Source organism: Eucyclogobius newberryi, unplaced genomic scaffold (genome assembly GCF_026437365.1).
Source record: "Eucyclogobius newberryi isolate DKJ021-1_F unplaced genomic scaffold, fEucNew1.0.hap1 SCAF_1, whole genome shotgun sequence".
NCBI lineage: Eukaryota > Metazoa > Chordata > Actinopteri > Gobiiformes > Gobiidae > Eucyclogobius > Eucyclogobius newberryi.
The window spans coordinates 16,140,980-16,168,003 of record NW_027315723.1 but is presented as its reverse complement, the minus strand read 5'-3'; the positions used below and the strand labels follow the sequence as shown (position 1 = coordinate 16,168,003).

Sequence of the window (27,024 nt, the reverse complement as noted above, 5' to 3'; positions counted from 1 at the left end):
CTAGTTGTAATAATTTACCCGGATTGTTATTTGATTAGAAAGCGCACTTTTTCTTTTTAAAGTAAATAATCAATGTTTTATTGCATTTAAAGTTTATTGTGGACAACATTTTGAGGCAGAATCTACAGAATGACTTTGGACCTGATGCTGTTTGTGTAAAGTCCTTTTCTGTATGAATATATTATTATGCAAACAGTTACATGTACATGTTTGTGTCCATTCTATACACACACAAATATTATTGAATAAAGATTTATACAAGGAAAATAAGACTTTTTATTTATTTCAGACCCTCTCCTCTCCATCCTGAAATGAATCACTGTTAAAAGCAAGCGTTCTTATTCTGCAAAACTATTATGTCTCTATGGAAACTGAACCTTGTCAATTCCATTTAGAGAAGAATGTCTTTTATTATAGCGGAAAATTACAGTGTTATTTTTGACTCTCATGAAACAGGTGAGTCAGACAGAAGAAAAATATAATTAAATATCGTTCTTGGATCATTCTTGCAGTTTCAGAGAGGGTTTTTTCTGAGTTTAGTATCTAGCTTAGTCCTGGTTTACTCTTATTTAGTCCTAGTTTAATCTTTTTTAGTCCTGGTTTAGCCCTGGTTACTTCTGGATCCTCCTTGCTTGGTCCTTGTTTAATCCCTGCTTTAAACTGTATTTAGCCTTGGTTTAGTAACTGATACTGTCCTGCTTTACGCCCAGTTTAGTTCCTGTTTAAGACCTGGTTTAATTGTATTTCATCCTATTAAAATGTACAGTATATACAAGATTCCACCTTTCATACTTTACTTTTAACGTGAAGAAGGGTCGGGGGGATGGGTTGTTTCCGCTTGTTAAGGATGCTGTTGCCGTTGCTGTGGTGACTAATGAGCAGCTGTGACGGAGAGGTGTGATTGGCCGATCAGTATTCAGGGAACGCGCTCAGTACGTGTCAATTACACCTCAGACTAATGAGAACTGGATCTGGATCTAGTTTAATTTAGGCCTTGGTTTGGTCCCTGAATTAGTCCTGGTTTAGTGTGTGGTTTAGTACAGTTCTAGCCCTGGTTTAATGCCGGTTCAGTTTGTGGTTTAGTCCTGTTTTAGCCCTGGTTTAGTCCTGGTTTAGTCTGTGGTTTAGTCCTGTTTCAGCCCCGGTTTAGTCCCAGTTTCCCCGGTTTAGTCTGGGATTTAATGCTGTTTCAGCCCGATTTTAGTCTCCAGTTTGGCCCCGTTATCGCCCTGTTTTAGTCCTGGTTTAGTCTTTGTTTTAGCCCTATTTCGGTTTGGTCTCCAGAAAGGACTTTTGTTTTTTCCTGACATTTCCAAACACTGGCTTTTCCCTCACATACACACACTCCCATTGTCCTCGTGCACGCTCTGGATCACATGCACTGTCTCCTCGTGCACGCTCTGGATCACATGCACTGTCTCCTCGTGCACGCTCTGGATCACATGCACTGTCTGGATCACATGCACTGTCTCCTCGTGCACGCTCTGGATTACATGCACTGTCTCCTCGTGCACGCTTTGGATCACATGCACTGTCTCCTCGTGCACGCTCTGGTTCACATGCACTGTTTCCTCGTGCACGCTCTGGATCGCATGCACTGTCTTCTCGTGCACGCTCTGGTTCACATGCACTGTCTCCTCGTGCACGCTCTGGTTCACATGCACTGTCTCCTCGTGCACGCTCTGGATCGCATGCACTGTCTTCTCGTGCACGCTCTGGTTCACATGCACTGTCTCCTCGTGCACGCTCTGGATTACATGCACTGTCTCCTCGTGCACGCTTTGGATCACATGCACTGTCTCCTCGTGCACGCTTTGGATCACATGCACTGTCTCCTCGTGCACGCTCTGGTTCACATGCACTGTTTCCTCGTGCACGCTCTGGATCGCATGCACTGTCTTCTCGTGCACGCTCTGGTTCACATGCACTGTCTCCTCGTGCACGCTCTGGTTCACATGCACTGTCTCCTCGTGCACGCTCTGGATCGCATGCACTGTCTCCTCGTGCACGCTCGCAGCTTCACATGCACTGTCTCCTCGTGCACGCTCTGGATCACATGCACTGTCTCCTCGTGCACGCTCGCAGCTTCACATGCACTGTCTCCTCGTGCACGCTCTGGATCGCATGCACTGTCTCCTCGTGCACGCTCTGGTTCACATGCACTGTTTCCTCGTGCACGCTCTGGATCGCATGCACTGTCTCCTCGTGCACGCTCGCAGCTTCACATGCACTGTCTCCTCGTGCACGCTCTGGATCACATGCACTGTCTCCTCATGCACGCTCGCAGCTTCACATGCACTGTCTCCTCGTGCACGCTCTGGATCACATGCACTGTCTCCTCGTGCACGCTCGCAGCTTCACATGCACTGTCTCCTCGTGCACGCTCTGGATCACATGCACTGTCTCCTCATGCACGCTCGCAGCTTCACATGCACTGTCTCCTCGTGCACGCTCTGGATCACATGCACTGTCTCCTCGTGCACGCTCGCAGCTTCACATGCACTGTCTTCTCGTGCACGCTCGCAGGTTCACGTGCACGCTCATATGACGCAGATCCAGAGTAAATATCTCCAGGTGTAAGACCCACTCCATGCAAAAGGTCAGAGACAGAAACAGGCTTCAAAATGACGACTGAAAAAAAACATTGAAAAATAAAACTTAACAAAGAAAATGTTCTGGATTCTTCTTCTTCCTCCTCATACATGTTTTACAGGTTTGATTTAAATCGCCTGTATCCAGCTGCACTGCCGTTTCTCACCGTTACCCTGTCCTAATGTCCTGGTGGTCCCTCTTTGGCCATGCTTTAGATCTTGGTTTAGTCCATAGGCCATAGGCTGTAGCCTGTATCGTTCAAGTTCGCTACACCTGTCACAAGACTAAAAAATTACTTCAAATATAAAATTATCATTGTACCATTAGCTCATGACCAAAAGTTCTCCACTCGCATCGCGCCAGTTTTTTTACGGTGATAACTTAAATGCGGAACTATATTCTCAGCCTGATAGCGCAATATCCCTACGCCTGAATCATTCCGCCTCTGAATCAGCCAATCAGGGGAGAGATTACTACAACAACATCAAACATGGCTGCTCCCGTGGAGCGGCATGTTGTCTCTCGAGCCGATAGAAAACGCTATGAAAATATGGATTACACGTGCATCACACACATTTCATCGGTAGAAAAAGAACAAACACAGCCACAGACTGTTGTCCGCTGGAGGAAGCTGGTGACTTGTGCTCGGAAGTGAATAGAAATTACGTCATAAGGCGCTGGTACAGCTAGCAGCCCGGTGTAAACGCTCTCTCTTCTTTCTCACACTTATTGTGCTTTATCTCCTATATTTTGTAAATATAGTTAGTATATTTTTTCTATTTTACTGTACGATAGGGACACACGCTGGAATAGTTTTTTAATTCAACTGTTTTTGACTTTTTTCGGCTGGATTTGAGCGTTTTTCGTTGCGTTCGTCGTGTTGTTGTGACGTGAGCTAGCTCCGAGCGAGGCCCCCCCCCGCGCCCTCCGGCCGCGCTAAAGTACGGCGTGTCGTCGGTACACGTTTATATACACGTTTATATGAAAGAGGAACTTCACGAACGATCGGGACACGCACTGGAATCGCTTTAAATTAACTTGTTTTGACTTTATTCGGCTGGATTGAGTGTTTTCGTCGTGTCGTGGCGATGTGTCTTGGCTCCGCGTTTCCACAAAGGAGGAACTCATGAAACTGCGGAGAACAGTCGTCTTACCCGGAGAGCGTCACGTTATCCCGTCGCAATACTGACCTAACCTAATACTGATGTGCAATTCTGTCGTATGTACAATTGCTGTTGGAATTCATGTGCAATTCATGTGCAATTACTGTGAAATTCATGTGCAATCTATGTGCTGTCGTGACACATATTCATGTGCAATTACTGTCGGGATCACATGCAATGGTATTTATTTATTTGTCTATGGGAGTTTTTATTTATTTATAGGAGATCTTCTAGTGAAAGTGTTTTTCAGACTTCCTATAAGTGATCTGTTCTTCTGTATCTACCTCTGGATCTACCTGCGTTGCACCAATGAAATTCCCCCATGTGGGACAATAAAGGAATATCTTATCTTATCTTATCTTAAATTGACGGAATAGACCGCGCGTTAGCGGCAGCTGTTTGTGTACACAATGACGACTTCGCCAAACAAAACTATCCTACGTCTTCTGTGGCTTCTTCGGACGGAAATCTTTCTCATTTCTGGAAAGTAACAAGCCAGGCTTTCACCCTACATGCTATAGACGTTTCACCCTACATGCTATAGACGTTTCACCCTACATGCTATAGACGTTTCATTGACAAGAAACGAATTACTAGTGCTGAAAAGCTTGCGGCAAAACAGTCGGTCTGTGGGCTGCATGGAGAGGGTGAGGATGACGCTGAATCTACCACATCAACTCTGCCACTTTCCCCCAAACGACTGAGATCTACCACAGATGTAAAGACAAAATCATCTAAAAAGTCAAGCAATGTACTTCCTGCAGTTTGCATCATTTGCAGAAGGTTGATCGCTGTATCAAAGAGGCTCACAAGACAAAGAAAGATAAATTGGTCCAAGCTGAAACTTTAACTGCTGGTGAGTAGATTATATATTGATTCTTGCATGTGTGTTTTCTCTTGCTCGTGGTAAATAGGACTAATCACAGTGAAATAAGTTGGCGAAAATATACATAGATAAGATAAGATAAGATATTCCTTTATTGTCCCACATGGGGAAATTTCATTGGTGCAACGCAGGAAGATCCAGAGGTAGATACAGAAGAACAGATCACTTATAGGAAGTCTGAAAAACACTTTCAGTAGAAGATCTCCTATAAATAAATAAAAACTCCCATAGACAAATAAATAAATACATAAATACCATTGCATGTGATCACGACAGTAATTGCACATGAATATGTGTCATGACAGCACATAGATTACACATGAATTTCACAGTAATTGCACATGAATTCCAACAGCAATTGCACATAAGATAATCCTTTATTGTCCCACATGGGGAAATTTCATTGATGCAACGCAGGAAGATCCAGAGGTAGATACAGAAGAAAAGAACAGATCACTATAGGAATATGTGCCTAGTTTATTACATGTAGGTGTAGATGTAATGTACGTAAGACTGTATGATGATGTGAGTTGAATAAAAGGGCAATACAACTTTTGCGATTGTTTACTGATTGTGCTCACCCTTGATTGAAATTCTTTTACAAGGAAGTTTGGTCAAAGCAGCTGAATAAAGAGCAGATGAATCCATCCTGATGTGTACCAGAGGTAAAGATTGTGTTGCCATTGAAGGCACCTCTATCACAAGAGGTGTTACAAAGAATACTCAAGCTTTCCGACAAAGAAGACAAGTGATGAAAGGTAACATTTTGGTAATCAAATAAAATATATATATTTCCATATATTTAGATAAATTCATAATTTAATTGAAAATTATTGTAATGACTACACGATAATTTTAACGACGTTTGAATCAAAGCAAATTTCTGTTTGTAGTGAGCTAGTATATTTCAATCACTGACCAATCACTGCATTTCCTTGCTTTATACAGGTTACCTAAAGTCTGGGAGTACGGCGATGCATATACAGTATTCTGTGACACTGTGTCATCCGGACACGACTGATTGAAAATCAGGAAATCCTCAGAAGATGCTCTTGTCCCTGTTCCAGAAATTCATCAAAAAACACCATGGTCATGGAAGTTACCGGTAATTAAATTATTCTTATTGTTTATGAAAGAAAACAAGAGACGATCAGATAAACATCACAGCTATGTTTATTCATGAAATTTCATTCAAGATCAAACCAATCCTGTTAGCTACAGGAGTCTACATATTTTCATTAATTTTATTTATTTATACAGGGAAAACCCAGTGAGAAAAGTGGTTACCCTGTTAAAACACAACACAAAATAAACAACAAACATAGGATACTAAAACACAAATAAAATAATAATTCTAAAACTAAAACACAAATAAAATAGTAATCTATCAATACTTATGAATTTCTATTCCTTCTCTAATTTTTACAGATCCGATCTTCTGAAGAAGAGATTACAGCGAGACTTACCACAGCTGAATATTCACAAACCACCAAAAAGAAACCTGAGTGAAATGGTTTCCACAGAGACGACAAGACTTCTCCACCAGGATTTTTCAACTGAAACTGATATGTCAGTTTCTGAGATGTCATGTAGTGATGGAGAAATGGTGCCAGAAAGTGGTAAAGATGCAGCACTGCGAGAGCACTCAAGGACAGTTTACAGTGCAGGTGTATTACTGAAACAAGCGGTCAAGAGTGCCCCTAGGATGGATGTAAATCTGCCTCCTACATCAGAGGATCTAAATGTTTCCTCTGCCAGAAAGATTGTGCCAATTGAACTTTATAACTTACTAGCTTGGTGTGTAGGTGCTAGTGATAAATTGACATTGTCTAACATGGTAAATGTATCCGAGGAGGTTGATCTTTATTTACTGTCAATTTGCCAATATATATATTTGTCCTCAAAAGGTAACTATCAAACCAGTGTTGTACTTACACATTTTGACATCAATCATACTTATATCATTCCTCTGTTTGTATGTATATCCTATTCTGCAGAAAGTTTGCCTTATACTAGATCGAAAGATACACATGTTAATTAACCTGTTTATCACGCTGTAAATACTGCTTTTATGATTGTAATTATTTGTTCATATTGAAAATACATTACATAAAATTATATCCGTTCTATAGAATAAAACCTTTACCAATAGCCTATGTTTTCTTTCTTCAAATGGGCAACTGGTGTTGAAAGGGTTAAAATACTACTTTTAGATTATGTTTTTATAGTGTAGTATGAATCAAGAATAGAGAATTTGTAATTGTTGAAGCATTCAGTTGAATACTAAATGTGGAGTAAGAGTTTTCAAGTGCGTAACGATAACATGCAAAATTGTTAAAATTGTTTTTTTAACTTACGTTTGCACATAAACTGAAGCACCCAGAGTCTCACCACTTTACATCCTCCAAGAAAGTAGTAATGTCTCTGAGAATCTGAATTTCTGAAGTAATCAATCAAAGAATGAAAAAAATAAGAAGTTATGAAGATGGGTGTACACCCCAATTTGTCACATATTTGGGTAAACTGGCAACTTCGACACCTATTTTCTCAAATACTGGCAGAAATCATGCGGAGAACTTTTTCCCCCAGCTCAAGTACATCTTTGAGATTGGAAAACCACTTTTGAAATGTAGTCTTGATGTGGTGGAGCGAAATTCATTTTCTAGCCACATTCTGAGTTACAGCCTATGGCCTACCAGGTTCAGTTCTTGTTTGGTTGGTTTAGTTTGGTTTATTCAGTTTTAGTCCTGGTTCAGTCCAGTCCTGAGAGTTTAGTCCTGTATCTTGTCCTGATTTTCAAATGTCCCAAAATGTCAGTCTTGAGTTTGGGCTTGAGTGCAGAGAATGTCTCGAGAGAAAGAAGGTTTTCGCAGATGTTATGTTTGGTTTTGTTTGCATTTGCCTCGAGCACTACCTACAATGCACTGCAGCAGCTTCCAAGCCACAGGTCAAAGGCCACACCTGGGGCTCTGCTTTTGTGGCCAGTTTTCATAGTACCAGGGGCTTTTCTGGCTCTGTTTCACTAACTGTTTACCGTTTTAGGCTTTTCATAATAAATTTGTGATGCGTGTTGAATAAAACAGGTTCAAATCTATTCTAGTCTGAGTCCGGGAGGTCACTGCGGACAGCGGGTTTTCAGAGAGGAAAAATATTTGTGAACTAAATACAATTACCAATATAATTTAAGAGGTTTAGATTAAACTCCAGCTTTAGTCAGAAGCTTCATGTCTCACCTTTAGTTTACATGAAACTTGTCACTGAGCTTTTTGCACGTCAAATATAAACCAGGTGCTAGTTATACTTGAGTAAGTGTCTCCAAATAGTGTTTTATTTCTTGGGCCACTATTTTAGTAATATTATTTTACAGTAGGAGAGTAAGGATGCTTTTACCCAAGTACCTTTTTGGTGCCAATTTTGTTTCCCCTGCGGTTTCAGTCCAAAGAGCAGTGTTTAGTACGATAATTGCAGTGTAGTGCCCTCTTCTGACGCAAAACATGCATTTCATTTGTTATGTTTCCATATCTTAAAAATGCATTTAATTCTCCTTGACAAATAATCCTAAATTAACTTTTTCAAATAAAAATACAAAACCAAAACAAAACATTTTTTATTAAAGAAGCAATGGTGAAATTAAGCTTGTACATTTAGCTTTGGTGCCTCTGGTGTGCCCTCTTTTTCATTGATTTTCCTCAAGTTTAAATTCAACTTCACACCAGCATCAATCCATTAAAATAATGTGAATTTAACACATGTCCTGGCTGTGAAAAGGAATATCAACTCTGTTTGAACAAAAATAAGTAATTCATGTGAGAAATGTAACTGAACGACAAGAGTTGAAACAAAATAACTTTTAAATATTTATCCATAGTCAATAACAGAAATTTAAATAAGAGTCCATATATAGACAATATTGAGACTAAACGTTTTAACAATTGCTAGTTTAAACATAACATTCCAACTTCCAACAGAATAAGAAAATAGAAAATGTAAGGAAGTCAATGGAAAAATAGTAGATATGTAAATATGCTTGCATTTTATGTAAATATGCTTGCATTTTATGTTCAAAGTTAAAATAGCCATATGTTCGTTTGTTTATTATAATGAAAACAATTTTGAGTTTAGAATATAACTACAAAATGATCAAGGAATACAAAACAATGTATATTTTAATGTTGACATTATTTGGAAACAGAATTGTGGGTTAGTTTTCAGCTCAGATAATTTGCGTAATGTCCTTTCCAATAAAACCTGCGGGTGAAAAAAATCCTTTAAAAAATGTGAATGTAACGTTCCTATACAGTAAGCAACAACAAGTCCATGGCAACAAGCAGACCTACCACCACAAAGGACACATAGTGCATCTGTAATATATTATTATATTTATATGCATGTCGGAAATATAACTTTTCCTCTATGACTTCCATTGATTTTCCAACTTCATTTGCAAAATAAAAACAAAAATCCTCAATATTCGGTGTGGTAACATATCTTATGTTCAGTCTTACACATTTTCTCTTCTTAAATACTTTTTCCAGACATATTTATAATTGTAAACAGCTTACTGGACATAGAAAAACCTGGATTGTTACAAAGCACAGTTTTTGACCAAGAAATTCTCCAGCTATAACATTTTCACCAAATGTCATTAAATTGGTCAAATAAATCCCTTTTCAACTGAGTCCCAAAGCCATTTTTATGTATATTTAGGGAAATTATATTTATAATTATGGATTTTGGAGCTAAACCAAGCAGAAAATATTTCAAATAAGGCAGATCATGTGAAAAAGTATATTTGGATAATATATTTGGCTTTGGACAGTAGTGGGAATATTAGGGGTTAAAAATTGTACTTTAATACTGTCCTTTTCTGTGTGAGATTGGTGGGCATTTTTATCCGCCATGTTTGTAGTTCTCGATGAACAATAGTCTTTTTTGTATGTTATTTACATGGCGGGCTGAATACATTTGTTGTCCTTGTTTAATTGTTCTTGTGATTTTGCAGATTTGTTGATGTAATATACAATAAGTCTCCGGCCTCAAATGCTGGACAGGCGTCGCCCTCTAGTGGTCCCTAAAGACGCTCGCAGTCTTGGCTCTCGCGCTCTGAGGAAGAATTAAGAGAAAAACATATTACAATAATATATACATTTATCATTTCATCTACTAGAAATTGCTGCATATGATGGATTATTGTTTTTTTGTCTTTAATACCCCCTACGTGTTTTCTCACACTAGCAATTATAAACAAATGTTATATTTTCAAGTTTTAACTATTTTTGATTAGAATTCAAGAGTTTAATTAATTAAAATAGGATGTCAAATGTACTACATAGACTATTTTATATTTAAATACTATTAAATTCCACCTTTCATTAAAATCTTTTAAAATTGAACTCATTCCAAGTCCCTCTGTCAAACGCTCACATGCTTAAATACAATTTCGATATAGTCTATTTCTGAACATTTCCATAGAAGACATTTATGACGAGCTGCTCAAGTTTGGGTCTGGCTTTTCCTGCTTTTGTTGTTGATTGTTTTTATATTAGGATTTCAAGTCTAACTTCAAATCCAACAAGTATTGAATCGTATTTCGGGTCTATAGTTGTTATAGTTCAAACCTGTAGTGTTCACTGAAGTCCAGTCTGAAGCTGAGGAATCGGAGACTCTCGTCTGGACTGGTCATGAGCAGAACCAGGAACTGCTGAACAACGCTCTGTACAAAACAAACAAGTCAAAGTGGTTTTATGAGCCCGGGAATGAGATGAGTTAGGATGCACATAGTCGAGTTCACTCATTTTGGAAAAGCAAAGAAGTGCCAACTATCTACGTCTCATTTAAAGTGGTAAATCAGTGCTAAAGTTTGTCCAGAGACAGGGACAGAGGAGAGAGACATGCGTGCTCTTGATTTCCCTTCAAAGTTAAAACATTTTTTTTTTACCTATCTACTTGAAAAATGGTGGGTCGGGTTACAGCAAACAGACAATTTATTTGGGGCAGCCTTATACAGTGTCTTTTACCTGATAAAAGTGAGTGAGTATTCTCAGCTGTGAGCACATCTTTGGAATCATCTCTTGAAACTCCTTGATCCTCCTCTGCTCCTCAGCCTCCTGCTCGGCCGTCACACCCCACTGACCCTGGAGCATCAGGGAAAATCAGGTTCAAAACATGATTCATATTTACAACAGTAATAACTTACGGGAATCCAGACCAAAGACAGAAAATTGGGCCCTGAAAACAATATTACTGTATTTTTCTTTCCCTCTCTCACTCCCTACATCAAGAATCCCTCTCCCCTCCACGTCTCTCTCTCCCCCCCCTCTTACACACCTCCTCTCTCTCCCCTCTTACACACCTCCTCCTCTCTCTCTCCCCTCTTACACACCTCCTCTCTCTCCCCCCCTCTTACAAACCTCCTCCTCTCTCTCTCTCCCCTCTTACACACCTCCTCTCTCTCTCTCCCCTCTTACACACCTCCTCCTCTCTCTCTCCCCTCTTACACACCTCCTCTCTCTCTCTCCCCTCTTACACACCTCCTCCTCTCTCTCTCCCCTCTTACACACCTCCTCTCTCTCCCCCCCTCTTACAAACCTCCTCCTCTCTCTCTCTCCCCTCTTACACACCTCCTCTCTCTCTCTCCCCTCTTACACACCTCCTCCTCTCTCTTTCTCTCCCTCCCCTCTTACACACCTCCTCCTCTCTCTTTCTCTCCCTCCCCTCTTACACACCTCCTCCTCTCTCTCTCCCTCCCTCCCCTCTTACACACCTCCTCCTCTCTCTCTCCCCTCTTACACACCTCCTCCTCTCTCTCTCCCCTCTTACACACCTCCTCCTCTCTCTCTCCCCTCTTACACACCTCCTCCTCTCTCTCTCCCCTCTTACACACCTCCTCCTCTCTCTCTCCCCTCTTACACACCTCCTCCTCTCTCTCTCCCCTCTTACACACCTCCTCCTCTCTCTCTCCCCTCTTACACACCTCCTCCTCTCTCTCTCCCCTCTTACACACCTCCTCCTCTCTCTCTCCCCTCTTACACACCTCCTCCTCTCTCTCTCCCCTCTTACACACCTCCTCCTCTCTCTCTCCCCTCTTACACACCTCCTCCTCTCTCTCCCCTCTTACACACCTCCTCCTCTCTCTCCCCTCTTACACACCTCCTCCTCTCTCTCTCCCCTCTTACACACCTCCTCCTCTCTCTCTCCCCTCTTACACACCTCCTCCTCTCTCTCTGTCCCCCTCCTCTCTCTCTGTCCCCCTCTTACACACCTCCTCCTCCTCTCTGTCCCCCTCTTACACACCTCCTCCTCCTCTCTGTCCCCCTCTTACACACCTCCTCCTCCTCTCTGTCCCCCTCTTACACACCTCCTCCTCCTCTCTGTCCCCCTCTTACACACCTCCTCCTCCTCTCTGTCCCCCTCTTACACACCTCCTCCTCCTCTCTGTCCCCCTCTTACACACCTCCTCCTCCTCTCTGTCCCCCTCTTACACACCTCCTCCTCCTCTCTGTCCCCCTCTTACACACCTCCTCCTCTCTCCCCCCCTCTTACACACCTCCTCCTCTCTCCCCCCCTCTTACACACCTCCTCCTCTCCTCTCCCCCCCTCTTACACACCTTCTCCTCTCCTCTCCCCCCCTCTTACACACCTCCTCCTCTCTCCCCCCCTCTTACACACCTCCTCCTCTCTCGCTCCCCCCTCTTACACACCTCCTCCTCTCTCTCCCCTTCTTACACACCTCCTCCTCTCTCTCTCTCTCCCCCCCCCCTCTTACACACCTCTCTATCCACCTCTTACACACCTCCTCCCTCTCCCCCCCTCCTCTCCCCCCCCCTCTTACACACCTCCTCTCTCTCGACCCCCCTCTTACACACCTCCTCCTCTCTCTCCCCCCCCTTACATACCTCCTCCTCTCTTTGCTTCTTCCGCTCTTCAAACTGCAGTCTCAGACTCAGCTCCCCCAGGGCAGAACGGTACAGTGAATCTTGGGCATTCTGAAACTCGATGATCTGGTCAAAGATGGACCTGAGCTGATGCAACAGCGACTGCAAAACAAAAGGACACATTCATGTGAACAGGACTTGTCCAAACCCTACAGTTATTGTCCACCAGACCTTTACAAACATGATAAAAAGGTCCACTGTGTGGTTTTCATGAGATGTTATTGTTTGGCCTGGAATGTTTCACGCATTAGACAAGATTTTTGTGCGACCAGAGTAGCAGGTCAGATCTGTGGCGAGGCAAGCCCACTCTGTCACACCATGTGACTACGTGTGCTTGCCTGGGGTGCGTATTTGACCAACACAGATCAGGTTCGCTAGAACACAGTAAAGAACTAACAAAAACAGCTTTTAAAAAACACTACAGACACACTCCAATCCTGAAAAACATCCTAATGCAGAACAGCACCTGTCGTTCTCCAAGGTCAGTGTAAAGCAACCATAGATTTTAAACACTTTGGGTGCAGCTCGTGGCATTTACTGCATGTCATTCCACAGTCAGAGCCCATTTCGTGCAGTACAGTCTTGTCAAATAAAGCCTACGAGCCTAAACACTCTTTACACTCTCGATACAGTATTTAGAGTGATTCATGTTTTAATAGTTGTTATTCTTCGGCATTCACAACACCATTGCTCTAACAATGCCAGTTTATTATTATTATTGCTTTGATACACGTACTTGGTAGCATAGACATTTTGGTACAAATAGGAAAAAAAATCCACAGCTCTCTATATTGATCGGCAGCTGTCGTCATGACGTCATGACAAAGGGGCAGGCGGAAAGCAGCGCCTCAGTTTTCAATCCGGACATCTGCAGACTCGTTCCTACGTTCAAGTCGCTTTAGACCATATTATCTGAAATGTACAATATTATTTAAAATGTACAAAACAAAAAATGATCCACCGGGTGTAATAGATAGAACAATATAGCAGACAAAAGAGTCATATTTCTCGTCACCCTCCTGCTGTTGGCGAGTACATTGAAAACGTGCATTTCAAAAGGTCACACTCTTAAACCCTGCACATACCCGGCTGTTGTTGTCGAGCAAACACCTGCAAATGACCGAGTCCAGAAAAGCCTCGTGCGCTGCAATGATGTGGTCTAAGTCCTGCGCCTGCTGCACTTTGTTCCACAGCTCGTCCCATGAACACTCCAAGACCTGAAAATCAGACAAATATAAACTCTCTCCAAATACTTAATAGCTTAAGAGAACCTGCCAGTCAAAGGTCACACAGGAAATGCTTGCTGGGGAGAACCAGGGGAGATTTAAAGTATTAAAGTATTATTGAATTGATTAAATAAGGGGCAGAACTGTGTTTGGCAGTAATTGCTTTAATAACTTCAACCTAACCTTGGGTATGTTGCAGATATAAGTTATTATGGCTGAAAATAGAAATAGAAGCCGCAGCAAAAAGATTTATCGTCAATTTCCCTGAACATGACCTCAGCAAACTCGCCTCCTGTGAAGCTACCAGACCACAAAGGTGTCCTCACTGTCCAGGGTTATTCTACAGTGCACTTCATGCACACCTGCGAGCTCTCCGATCCTCCTCCTCTCTCAACCTGACTGCACCAACATCCCGACTCAAAACTTTTGGCGACAGAGCATTCTCCCGAACAGCACCCCGACTCTGGAACTCCCTCCCCCAACCTGTCCGCCACTCTCCCTCACTCACAACATTCAAATCCCGCCTAAAAACATACCTCTTCACCCAAGCCTATGACCTCCCCTACCCCTAGCCTCCTCTACCCCATTGCCTACACTTCTACCCCCTGTTACATCCCCATCTTTTTCTCTCTACTTCTTCTGTCTTGTTCATTTTATCTGTATATTAATGTGTTCTGTACGTGTTGTCCCCCCTGTCTGTAAATACCCCCCCCTTTTTTATTATGTTCAGCGTCTTTGGGTCACTGAAAAGCGCTATATAAATAAAAGTTATTATTATTATTATTATTATTATTATTATTATTATTATTATTATTATTATTATTATTATTATTATTATTATTATTATTATTATTATTATTATTATTATTATTATTATTATTATTATTATTATTATTATTATTATTATTATTATTATTATTATTATTATTATTATTATTATTATTATTATTATTATTATTTGACTGTAGTAGGCATAGTAGTAAACAGTAGTACCTCAAAAGTTATGTAGTACTGCATCTGGTGAATGAAGTGAACCATCTCAGAGGCCAAAATGTGACACTGATGCAAAACTCCGGATAATTCTGGAATGAAAATAAACAAAAATACAAAAAACATAATCACCACAGGGATATGAGAGGGCATCTGACACACACAGGGATATGGGAGGGCATCTGACACACACAGGGATATGAGAGGGCATCTGACACACAGGGATATGGGAGGGCATCTGACACACAGGGATATGGGAGGGCATCTGACACTGTACCGGGCATGGTCTTGAGCAGTTTGGCGTTGCACATCTGTCCCTTCCAGATGTCCGTTAGCGTGTACTCCATCCTCTTTGCTCTCCATAGGAAATGAAACACTCTCAGATAATGTCCCATGCACTCCCTCGTGAACACCTGCAGTATATGTAAGAATATAAAGAAACCAATACTAAAAGAAGCAAGAAAAATCAGATTGAAAATAAAAACTAAAATTGCTGCGTAAACTTTCTTTAAAAAAAAAGTGGAAAAATATATCCATTTCTATTACTAAAGGTTCACCATTTCACTTTTGTGGTGGAGGTTCACGACCTGTCTCCATCAAGACGTTATCCATCCCATGAGATAGACACGTTTAAAGCCACACTGAGGAACATTCTAGGCAATGACATTCATGGAGACAAATAGGTGGTCTTGGCTTTAAACCAAATTCAAAACGTTATCATCCAGATTTTTTTGATTTTTTTTTAACTTTAGGGAAATTACTTAAGTCAATTTACAATGTGTATCCTGCAATATTAAAAAACAGGACTAGGTAAACAAACAAAAAAAACAATGCATGCAGGATAAAAAGAAGAATCTATTAATTATTTAAAGGTTGAATGGACCTTTTTTTTGGCACAAATCTGAGTCTTATTTCCTCGTGGTGTGGACTGCAGATTAGTCCTGCCTCGTATCAATCATAAAACGCACCTATCGCTCACCTGCAGCCGCGTGCGGATCGTCCCACGTTTCCGCGTGTCTAAGCGCATGGATCTATCATAATATAGTTCCCTCAGTGTACGGGGCAAAATGAAGACGGAAAAAGACAGTTTGAGCTGACTCAGAAGTAGACGGAAATCTACGGGAGACGAGAGATGCGATGTGATCGCACGTGTGTGTTGTATCAGTCCGCACGGAGGAGTGCGCATGCGCACTTCCGCCTGCGTTCTCAAATCGGCGAAAAATCGTCCATTGCGCCTTTAAGTTAGGAATAATTTTCATTAGGGCTGAAACTAGTTAATCAATTAATCATAACTAATCAATATTTGGAATATTTGTCTACTAATATAATAAAGAATAATCGTTAACCAGTCTACATAAGCTCCAAAACATGCCATGAGCTGAAGAGGTTTTATGAGCAGTATTTACAGGAAAATTACACGGGAAATGTGCAAATTCTGTGTTTTGGATTAAAAACTATTTTGTCTGTTAACACCTAATTGATTAATTAAAGGCTTTTGAGCTTGCTTGCTTGATTGATTGGATTGATTGACAAAATGGTCATTAGTTTCAGCCATATTTTGCAATCATCATAGTTCCTCTATTATGGCTTACATAAAATGTTCCTTTTTTAGTCTTACCGTGGCTATAGGCCCATCCACGTGGTAGTCCAGACTGAACACATCCCAGCCTGTGTCACCAGGAGAAACCTTCAAACAAAATGGGCAAAGATGTTGACAAAATTCAATCAAATCGAAAACTAGAACGAGAATGGCATTTTTACCTCCAGCAGCCTCACGTCGAGTCGTTTGAGGATCTCTACATGGTCGAACTGAGCATTTGTGGCTCGGACCGCTGTTTCCAGGATCCCTGTGAGATTGTGCTGGTACAAAGTGGTAGCAGGACGTGCCAGCTCCGGTCTGAAAACAAGAAACAGTTAATCCTCTACCTCCTCTGTTCCATCTCTTCCTCTCCTCTGCATCTTTTACTACATTTGACCCTCTTAATTGCAGCATCTGACACTCGTCTCTGCTACATCAAATCTAGTCTAAATCAGTACTTAACAAGGACTAAATCAGGTCTAAAACAGGGACTAAACCAGGACTAAAGCAGGTCTTACTTGAGCAAGTCCATGAGATGCCTGATGAAGTCCCCTTGCCCCAGCAGCAAGTACCTCCTCATGGCCTGGAGGTGTTCGAGGAGGAGGTAGTTACGGTTCAAAACGTCCAGAAGATATTTGGACGTGTCATGGTACGCAGCGTCAATCTTCTCCTGGAACGCCCCCTCCAGGTCAGACAGTAACACTGCAGCTACAACACGGAGAACAGATTTATGGTCATTTCATGGAACTACTCTGCCACCTTTTAGTCTCCGTGGAGATGCTATTGCTTTGCCTGGATTGGTCCAAATTTAACAAGCTTTCAAAACAATAACATCTCTATGGAGACAAGCAGGTTGCAGACCCTTAACATTGTATAAGTTGTCAGCTGTTCAAGTTCACATTATTGACAGTTTTGTTCCATTAAATTCCAAAGCCTCAGTGGAAATGTCTTTGGAGAGTTGGACAAGGTTAGAGAGCGGGAAAGCTTTTATACCTTCATCAATATCATAATCGATCTCACAGATGGGAGATGAGGCAGCAGATTTATATTGATATGAGGCTTAAAGGTCGTACCATCTGTTGGGTTCTCCGCCGTTTTGGAGACCGGAGTGATTTTTCCGGGAGGAGTTCGGTCTTGACAAACCTGGTGCAGGAAGTTTATGGATTTACCTATGAGAAGAACCTGGAAAATTAAACAAAAATGAACTCAACAGTTTAGAAAATGTAAGAGCAAATATTTAAAAATATCTGTATTATTTCTCTTTGATGAAAACCAAGAAAAAAGATCTTAATGATGACCAGTTATTAATGTAATTCTATGACTCCATGGAGACTGTCAGAGGGCGGAGCTGAAAGCACTGATTGTTAGAGAACACTAAAGGTGCACTATGTAACTTTTCTTTTCTGCTTCCATTGATATATTATTGCTTTGCCTAGAAGGTTCCACAGTGTGGCATTAAACTTATCCATCTCCATCATAACATAACCAGGCCAGGTATTTACTTGGCAATAAAGACATCTGTAATTGAATAGATGCAAAACAGAGGAGTTTAATACCATAATGTGGAGCAATACAGGGAAACAATAACATCTCCATGGAAACAAGCAAGTGGCAAAACCCCTACTTGAAGCATTACATAGTGCATCTTTAACAAATTGGTACATATAATAAATGTACTCAACATAACTCTTACCTTGCGTGCCTGGTCCATGGTGATGAAGGAGGGGATCATGGACTTTCTCAGAGAATACTTGTCGTGCCAAAGTCTGTCTGTTTTCACGTTTGGGTCTGAGGCCACGAAAAACTATAACATAAAACAATATCTAAAGGAGTCATTCGTGAAACTGGACCAAATCAGGATAAAACACAGGACTAAACCAGACGGATTCTCCCAATTCTACACAGATGATCTCCGTCTGGTCACCTCCTACTCCACCGCACCTCACATGTGAAACAGAGGTGCATATTGGTCATTTGGAGCTAAATTTAATTTATTTTACCCAAGACTAACACTAATCCAAGACCAAACCTAAACTATACCAGGACTAAACTATGAGAACCCCTGCTTTCGCTTTGATGAGTGCTGTGGCGTTTGTTTCCTTCACCTTGCAGACGCACTGATATACCTCCCCTCCCCAAGTCCTGTGGAGACAGTTTAAATACAGTTGAAAGTGAATTAAAGGCGTAACGTCACGAGGGTCCATTAGCTCAGGGCAGTTTAGCCTGGTCATACAGACACTTTGATGAGCCTCCTGTGTCCTCACTGGGGACAGACACGAGGATTACGCCTCAGCGAAGATGAATCTCAAATACCAGGATAACATTAAAAACTAAATAACAGTGTAATTGTTTTTAAAGTGGGGACATAATGCATTATTTAGGCTTTTATTAGCCTTTTAAAATGGTTTTGGTCGCTTTGGCATTAGCATTTATCATTCCAATTGATTTTCTCTAAAACGCCTGACTAAAATTAACCCCAATTAAAAGTGAAGCCGTTTCTGAACTATTTGGGGCACAAACAAATGACTGGGCTCTGTAGTTCTGGGCTCTGTAGTTTTGGCCTCCGCCGCCTGATTTACTTGAATGTATAAGAAGAGTGTCTTATGTGAATTGCGCAGGAGACTTCTGGGCTTCTGTAAGAGATTAGCGTTTCTTCAGAGAGTTCACTTCACTGCGATTGGTTAAATCCACCTGTCACTCAGAGCATGACAGAGTCTCATCAATGGGAGTAACTTTACCTCGTGGTAGGTGTCATCCAGCTCTCCGTCGTAGATCCAGCGACACAAACAGTGCAGGATGGGTTGAGACACCAGACTCAGGATGTGTTGGATCAGGGCTCTCATCTGAGGGTCACCAGTCTTAGTGTAGGAGTGGACCGCAGACGCCAGCTCCCCACCTTTACGACCTGCAGAGAGTCACACCCACGATTAGTTTGTTAAAACTAGAATATGTTTGAGGCCATAACTTAGGAGACCCAGAAAGCCCTTAAAGTGTCCTACATAAAGCTGGGCGTACACTGTGCGATTTTGTAAGCTTTGAACACCAAAACTCGCACTGTGATTGAATCTCATTTGAGGAGGGCCCGAGCTCAAGACAGGAGTGAGTGCCATGAATGGATACGTTTACCTGCTCACGATCTACAAGGGACATGTCTTTAGTCCAACCATCTTCTCAAACGTGTTAACTTTAGCACTGCTTGCAAAAAACCTTTCTGGCTTAAACCTTTTCTGGGTTTCCTGTGTGCGGTGATTTGTTCAGAAGCTGGTCAGAGGTGCTTGCTGTGCCGGGTTTCACCTCTGTGTCTCTGGCTCAGCTCCAGCCCCCCTGAGCCCTTATACTGCCGTCTGCAGTTGTATTTTACTGCAGCACTCGGACCCTACAACTCCCAACAAACGTCAAACCTATCTGCCCCCTGCCCCTCCCCGTCGCCGTATGATCAGCAGTCGTGCGTTCATTGTGAGCAGGTGATGGCAGCTCATAATCCCTGTACACTGCGTGATAATGACACATGGAGAAGCCAAAGTTTGTGATCTTCTGAAGTTCTGATAATTGTAAAATATTTCATTCCAAAACTGGATAATGGACTGCAGCTCACAAACAGGACTTAGGCCAGTTGTATAAAATAATTTGACTGTATTGACTATCTTAGTTGCATTATAAATGCATCAAATTGTCTTCTATGAATTATTCTACCACTTTGAATCAATATCGTTAACAAATAACAGTTTAACCGTTATTTGTTTAATCAAGATCCAATCATCAGCTTGGGTCTTTTTTAAAAGTAAGTTCAGTTGTTTACGTTCAGAAAATCATGTTGAAATTAATATGCATTTATTTTTAAATGACAAAATTAAAGTGAAAAGAAAATTGAGATCATCAATACAAGCCCAACCCTATGTGATTGTGCACATACAGTTTTTAGAGAGTTTAGTTTTATAGAGACAGTAGTTGTGAGCAGACACAAACCGTGGCAAAAGTCAACGAGTGCAGCAAGAGTCTTGAGCCTGAATTTGGGCTCATACATCCAGACCAGGAGCCTCCTCAGTGTCAGGGAGCCATCAGAGGGGAGCGCCGGAAGACCCTGCTCATCTTCCACCTGCAGCTGAGAGACGGGGGTGGGAAAAGGTTTAGAACTGTTATTTTGGAACTCGGTCGCAGTCTCGCTGTGACTAACCAATCCTCAAAGTAACAGCAAAGGATTGCAGCTGTGAACAGGACCATATCTCTCCAATTCCCCTTTATTTTTTTAAGTACAATACAACTTTGGTGACTTTACTTCACTCAGAAAAAAAAAATGCAGTGGACACCAGGCTTAATGGTATCTGACCACTTCTTTGCGCTCTAAAGAGAGATACGGTAAGGCAACAGAGGAAAAAAATGGATATAAAAGTTGGAAATGTTAAAAAGGCACGTACCTGTGAATGCAGTACCGACAGCAGCCTATAGTACTCCTTCAACTCCTCATGTAGAGACGCACAGAAACTCTAAAAACAAACAAACACACTCAAATATGTAAAAGGGGATGAGGTGTGTGACCCAACTACATAACAGAGCCCCAGACCCACCTGTCCCACTAGTCCGAAGGCCCGGTCCAGGCTCCGGGAGTCCGCGTACTTTCGAACTTTGTTATGAAGCCAGCCGAGCTCCGACAGTCTACTACTGAGGTCATGGAGAGATTTAGAGACTGCCACCTGCAGGAGACAGAGACAGGCGTCAGAGGCCCTCCCATCCTCCTGTATCCCTGTGTGTCAGAGGCCCTCCCATCCTCCCGTATCCCTGTGTGTCAGAGGCCCTCCCATCCTCCTGTATCCCTGTGTGTCAGAGGCCTTCCCATCCTCCCGTATCCCTGTGTGTCAGAGGCCCTCCCATCCTCCTGTATCCCTGTGTGTCAGATGCCCTCCCATCCTCCTGTATCCCTGTGTGTCAGAGGCCCTCCCATCCTCCTGTATCCCTGTGTGTCAGAGGCCCTCCCATCCTCCCATATCCCTGTGTGTCAGAGGCCCTCCCATCCTCCTGTATCCCTGTGTGTCAGAGGCCCTCCCATCCTCCCGTATCCCTGTGTGTCAGAGGCCCTCCCATCCTCCCGTATCCCTGTGTGTCAGAGGCCCTCCCAACCTCCTGTATCCCTGTGTGTCAGATGCCCTCCCATTGAGAGAAATGTGGTTATTTTCAAAGTCTTTACCTTGGAAGAGTCGATCTTATAGCAGTCCTCCTGGTTGCTCATTCGGATGAACTTTCCATCGATTCCCTGGAACACGTAGAGAATGTCCCGGACCAGTGCCGTCTCGGTCACCTCTCCTGAGGACAGAGAACAAATCATTTAACAAGTTTAAATGGTGTTTTAGTTGGACCAGGCAGATATTGATTTTGTTTTTGAGTTGATGCCAATGTTGAGTGACTTGGTGAATCAACTGATGTTTACATTGATTTTAATGGTGTAATTTAGCATGAATATCCTCATCACTTACAAGCTTATAGTGCGTCCCAAAAAAGAAAAGCTACTATAGTATTTAAACCGCTTACAAATACTATATTATAGTATTTACACCGCTTTTCTTTTTTGGGACGCACTGTCAACAAACTGACAGGATTCAGGAGGTTCTGAGCTCTAAATGGAGCCATGTTCATATTACAGTTGAGTTGTAAGCCGACCTGTCATGTCTCCGTCTCGCCGAGTCCGTGTCATTTTAGGCGACGGCACAGTCCTTGCTGTGGGTGGGCCTAATGCAGAAGATGGCGGCGCTGTGGCTGAAGAGGGCGGGGCCGTGGCGGTAGAGGGGGCAGGGTTTACAGGAAGAGCCCAGGCAAGACGGGAGCCCAAAGGGGGGACTGGTGCAGCAGCAGACTGAGGAGGCTGACTGGAAAACATACAGGAAAATAGATTACTGCTAAATAATGTTATGATATCAAGTAAAAGTACTCAATTAAAATCAATAAAATTACTACTACTACTGCTGCAACTAAAGCATGGACTACCATTGATACTTCAAATGCTACTGCTCCTACTACTACTACTACAACTACAATAAACTAAATAAGAGTTGTGATAGGAGTAGCAGTAGAACTAGACGTAGTAGCATTAGTTAGATACTTGCAGAATCAGTTACATTAGTAGCTTTAGAATTTGAAGTAACATTTGGAGGTAAAAAGTAAATGGTAGTTAAAGTTGTAGAAGTATTAAACATACCCCGCCAGTAGAGATTGAGGTGTAGGCGTGGGTCCATTTAAAGTGTACACCCCAAGACTTGAGATCCCGCTGGTCCCAAGACTAGACCCAAGTCCAGGACCCAGACTTGGTCCTAGTCCAGAGGTGAGACCAGAGGGGGGGCGGTCTCCGTAGGCCAGGGACAGGCTCTGTGGTCGGGTGCAGTAGAAGGGCGTGGAGTGGGCATCACGAGGGAGAGGCTGAGCAAAGAGGGAGCTGTACGGACCAACCTGCGAGAAAGAAAATACTGTCAAAAAAAACAGGGTCTAAACACAACTAAACCAGAACTAAACCAGAACTAAACCAGGAACTAATCCAGGAATGAACCAGGGTGTAAACCAGGACTAATACAGTCCTAAAACAGGTTTAAAGCAGCATCTAAAGCACCCCTAATTTTAAAGGATTAGAACTAAAGCAGATTTACGTAGATCTAAATGACTAAAACAAGGTTTAAATCTGCAAGGAATCCTTCAGTGTCTCTGGATTAAACCTGTCAGGAGCAGTGGAGCAGGATTCTAGTCAGTAGAACCTACAAATTAAAAGTATGACCGTTAGATTTGGAGTCTGTGGTCCTCTCTCACCCTAGAGGAGGAGGGCTTCCTGGGGTCTTCAGACAAACTGAGTAACAGATAAAGGACGGACCAGCGATGCTTCAACACGCCCTGAATACAAACAAACACACGCCATAATGTTTAAATCATAAATACAACATCAACATTTTATTTCAAACGGCGCAGACCTGGCCTTGCAGTTTCTTATGCAGCCCTGAGAAAATGTCAGCATCTTCTCTTCTTCTCTGCTTCAACACTGAAATGACAAAAAATTCAGTTCAGCCCCTTTTTAGTAGTCAATAACAGGCCTAAATATATCACCGTAAAAAGCCTCTCTTCCACTTTGCTCTTTTTAAACCACAGTAAAATCCATAAATACGTTTTCCATCTACACGTTGGACAAACATAAGTGGTTATTTTAAAGTGTTATTTTGAGATTAGACAAATCAATAGTTTTTGCACTATCCTGTGGGATTCACCGTTATAAAGCTTTTAGAGTTTTAGAGATCACCAACCCGCAAACAGATAAAGTGATTTATTAAGTGGGGCAGCACAATATATTGCAAAAGTATCACTACTGCAATTGGTTAACACCAAAATCTATTTTTGTGATTTGTAATTTGTGATTGGCAGTGTTCAGCTTAGGCCTTTTTAATGCAATGGTCCACAGCCAATCATCTGTCGATAAAAGCATGTGTTTTGGAGCAGAGTTCAGACTTTGGGGTGAGAAATTTTACTATTTTTGTGTTAAATGCATTAATCATTAAATGCCTGTATGTTAATGTTCTGTTAACAGTATATATTTATATAAATCGCAACATAAAGGTTGAACTTGAATCATTAGAAAAGTCCTACATTAGCCTTTATTTAATTTTGTATTGTGCAAGAAAGATTGAAGAGTTAAATCTTTGATAAAACTGGTGTTAAGATCTTGAGCATTACGAAAATAAATGTAACTGAATTAAATCAAAAATATAAATATACGTTTTATTTCCTTGGTCTCTCAAATCAAATGTAATGAATTATTTTAGAACAGGTTGTTAATAATTGATGTGTTAAGCAACATTGGAGGTTGGAAGGTTAAAAAGTCATCCATAAAATTGTAAATAATATTCTTATGTCGTGTTGAATAATTTATATAGTTTTTGCATGTTATGGGGTTTTTGCAATATTTTCGTTTTGTTTGAGTTTTTACAGGTCTTCTCAGACACCATCAATGAGACAATTGATTTTGAGGTAAATTATAGTTAAGTTTCATATAATTGCATCTATAAAATGTATTGAGACTAAATTCAATCCCGATTGTACACTTTAGCCCTAGTATTTTATTGAGTGCGTTCACAAGAGACAAAGCAGTATCCCAATTCCCATTAGCAGTGAACGGAAGGGCTAAGGCAAAGGGCTGTACACCCTTTCAAAGGGAACCAATGTACTTCAAACAAAGGGAGGAGTTTAAAGAAATAAGGACATCTTCTGGTGATTTGCAAATCTGACTTATAAGTCACTCCAATTACATTAATAAACCAATTTATTTTCCAGCAGCTCTGTGACATGTGTCGGTTAGTGGATGAACATCTCTACACAAACTACAAATGCGCTCTAATACAATTAAAGAAGCAGTTGCATAATTGCATTGTCATTGGCGTTAGTGTATCACGGTCGTTTAAACTGGCATATGCTCGACTACATTGTTTGTCTGTGCAAATAATACGCGCGAGTTAGAGCAACTAAACAAAAAATAGGTCGCTCCAGTGCCACGAGTGAAAAAGCTTAGTCAAGTGTGAAATTATTACGAGTCCTTACATTCTTGCTTGATCTTGGCTGAGACCACAATCTCATCTCGCTCGATGGTGGGGGCGTAGTTACTCCCGATCACCCGCACGGCGTATTGGAACTGATGAGCCACTTCAGCTGGAGACAAAACACAGTCAAATAATGTCATTAAACAATTCACAGAAAGTTAAATACAATTATACAATTTCATACAATTACTTTTTATTTTTATTTATTCATATATGGAAAACTGTTTTTAGGACTTGGGATTGCAGGAATTCAACAAAACAATACCAGAGCTAATGCCAATGAATTATATCTTGCAATAGAACGAATGTATACAAAACAAATGTGTCAATATAAAAGGCTAAATTTGCAGCTAACTTGGCAAACAATTCAACACAGGTCTATAGCAATTTACCACATCCCTCTAGGAACAAGTATCGGGTTAAGAAATTAATTAATTTATCCTTTTAATATCAGAGCCAATGTTTTCAGTAACCCAAGACCGAGCTGCCATCACACAATGCAAAAGATAAAACACGGGACCAAGGCTAAATACATACATTTACCTAAACAAAATATAATTCACTTCCATCTAATTTTACAATATTTAACGTGTAGATGATGCTGGCTGCCTGCAGATAACGTAACGCTAAGAGACAAACAACTTATTATTATCGGTCTTTGTGTAAGTTCAGTATTGTTAATTGAAAGATTTGACATTCGGATTTTGGGCAGCAGAAGGCTGATAGCAAATAAATGTGTTAAAATGTCATAATGTAGCTACTGAATGAGTCAATGGTATGGTGTTTAGCATGTACACGGAAGTATGTGAACCAATCAGAGAAGAGTTTTTCTCCAGTTCAACCAACCATCGTCGACTTTTAAAACATTGGTTAAAACATCAAATTTTACACTGAAAGGAATTACTTTTGGACAAAATTCCTAAGCCGAAATATGTATTATGAAAACTGGGAAATGTGAATATGTGTTTAGGTCAATCTTCAAAGGGGATGTATTTAAAAAGGAAAAATATAAATTTAAATATGAACTTTTGGGGCTGAGTCTGGGATAAACCGTGGTTCGGGCGATGAGAGCGGGAGCCCATGCTGATGTTAGCCGCCTTACCTTCGCTCTTCCCGGTCACTCTGCAGCACAGGCTTTGGAGCAGCACGTTGGGTGATTTCTGGTCCAGGGTGGCCATTTCGTCTCCAGGCCTGAGTGCGCTCTTTTTCGGGGTGTTTTGAGGGGTAAACGGTGCAGAAAGAGACGGCTAGTTCCAGCATCCCACCAGAAACAGCGCCATTTTGACAAGCGAGGAAAGATAGAACGGTGTAAACTTTTTTTCCCTGTGTTCTTTCAAAATAAGAGCTTCAAAACACAAAATAATAAACTTGTTAGCATGTTTCTTGACTGTTCTATGGTGGTTAAAGTTATATGGTTTGGATTTTAGTCAAATGTATAGAGAAATTTAGTGCAGTACTGTGCCGAACTGACGGTGTTGTCCTACAGCAGAATAATTGTTCCTAAAGTGGGACAGGCAAATCTCATCGTATTAGGCAGAGCTTCTCAAACTTTTTCTGGCGCACGTCCCTTGTGAAATTAAATAAAGTATCCTCGCCTCCTCAGCCTCTGGGACAGCGCAGAACTGGCACTTTTCTCTTTTATATAAGGTATAAGATAAGGAGAGACGCACTCACATTGTTCTCTTCACTTTTATCCTTCAGCTCCACGTCACACACAGAGCGGGACAGACTGGGACCACTGCGGTTATGGTTATGGTTGTGGTTATGAAGCGAATGCACACGCATTCTTTTCACATATGCTTTATGTCGTCAGTGAGCGGTCAGTAGCAGAGCAAGTTGAAAGTTTGTAGACAGGATATTCTATATCACATCTTCTGTTTGATACTCTCTGTCCAGAGGTGTGAAGGTCTCCTTGTGGGTTCCTGCCCATGTCAGGAGGATGGTAATGAAATGGTTGATTTTCTGGCAAAAAATTCCCATCAATTGATGTTGTTCAATCCAGTCACAAGAAATATGTAAGGCTATAGTTGCTTACTTAAATAACACAGGATTAATTGGAAGATCATAGAGTTAATAGCGTATTTGTAGTGTTACAC

The 27,024-nt window shown here is 41.4% G+C and overlaps 1 protein-coding gene and 1 long non-coding RNA gene across 2 annotated transcripts; one reads left to right on the top strand and one right to left on the bottom strand.

The window, feature by feature from the left end:
- Positions 1–3,955: 3,955 nt before the first annotated feature.
- LOC140364741 (uncharacterized) lies at positions 3,956–6,756 on the top strand. The gene is made up of 4 exons (XR_011927730.1): positions 3,956–4,611; positions 5,247–5,399; positions 5,590–5,746; positions 6,070–6,756. It is a non-coding gene; the product is annotated as an uncharacterized lncRNA (long non-coding RNA).
- Positions 6,757–9,386: 2,630 nt separating this feature from the next.
- Positions 9,387–26,242, bottom strand: tubgcp3 (tubulin gamma complex component 3). Its single transcript, XM_072438407.1, has 23 exons — positions 26,031–26,242; positions 24,930–25,037; positions 23,315–23,382; positions 23,157–23,237; positions 22,558–22,805; positions 22,023–22,228; positions 21,553–21,668; positions 20,936–21,061; positions 20,786–20,854; positions 20,337–20,472; positions 19,109–19,275; positions 18,064–18,174; positions 17,444–17,552; positions 16,889–17,078; positions 16,553–16,688; positions 16,410–16,478; positions 15,069–15,204; positions 14,795–14,883; positions 13,661–13,792; positions 12,537–12,677; positions 10,659–10,775; positions 10,260–10,354; positions 9,387–9,744 (listed from the first exon to the last, which is right to left on the bottom strand). The coding sequence occupies exons 1-23, from the start codon at positions 26,104–26,106 to the stop codon at positions 9,678–9,680; spliced, it is 2,793 nt and encodes a 930-aa protein (XP_072294508.1). The 5' UTR covers positions 26,107–26,242; the 3' UTR covers positions 9,387–9,677.
- Between the last annotated feature and the right edge of the window lie 782 nt (positions 26,243–27,024).

What these genes read in the sequence shown, in the direction of transcription:
- tubgcp3 (XM_072438407.1), bottom strand. Translation starts at nt 26,106, where the DNA reads ATGGCCACCCTGGACCAGAAATCACCCAACGTGCTGCTCCAAAGCCTG. An exon ending in GCGAGACGGAGACATGACAG is followed by an intron (nt 21,669 to 22,022) that starts GTCGGCTTACAA and finishes CTCTGTCCTCAG; the next exon opens with GAGAGGTGACCGAGACGGCA. An exon ending in ATAAGATCGACTCTTCCAAG is followed by an intron (nt 21,062 to 21,552) that starts GTAAAGACTTTG and finishes TGTCTCCTGCAG; the next exon opens with GTGGCAGTCTCTAAATCTCT.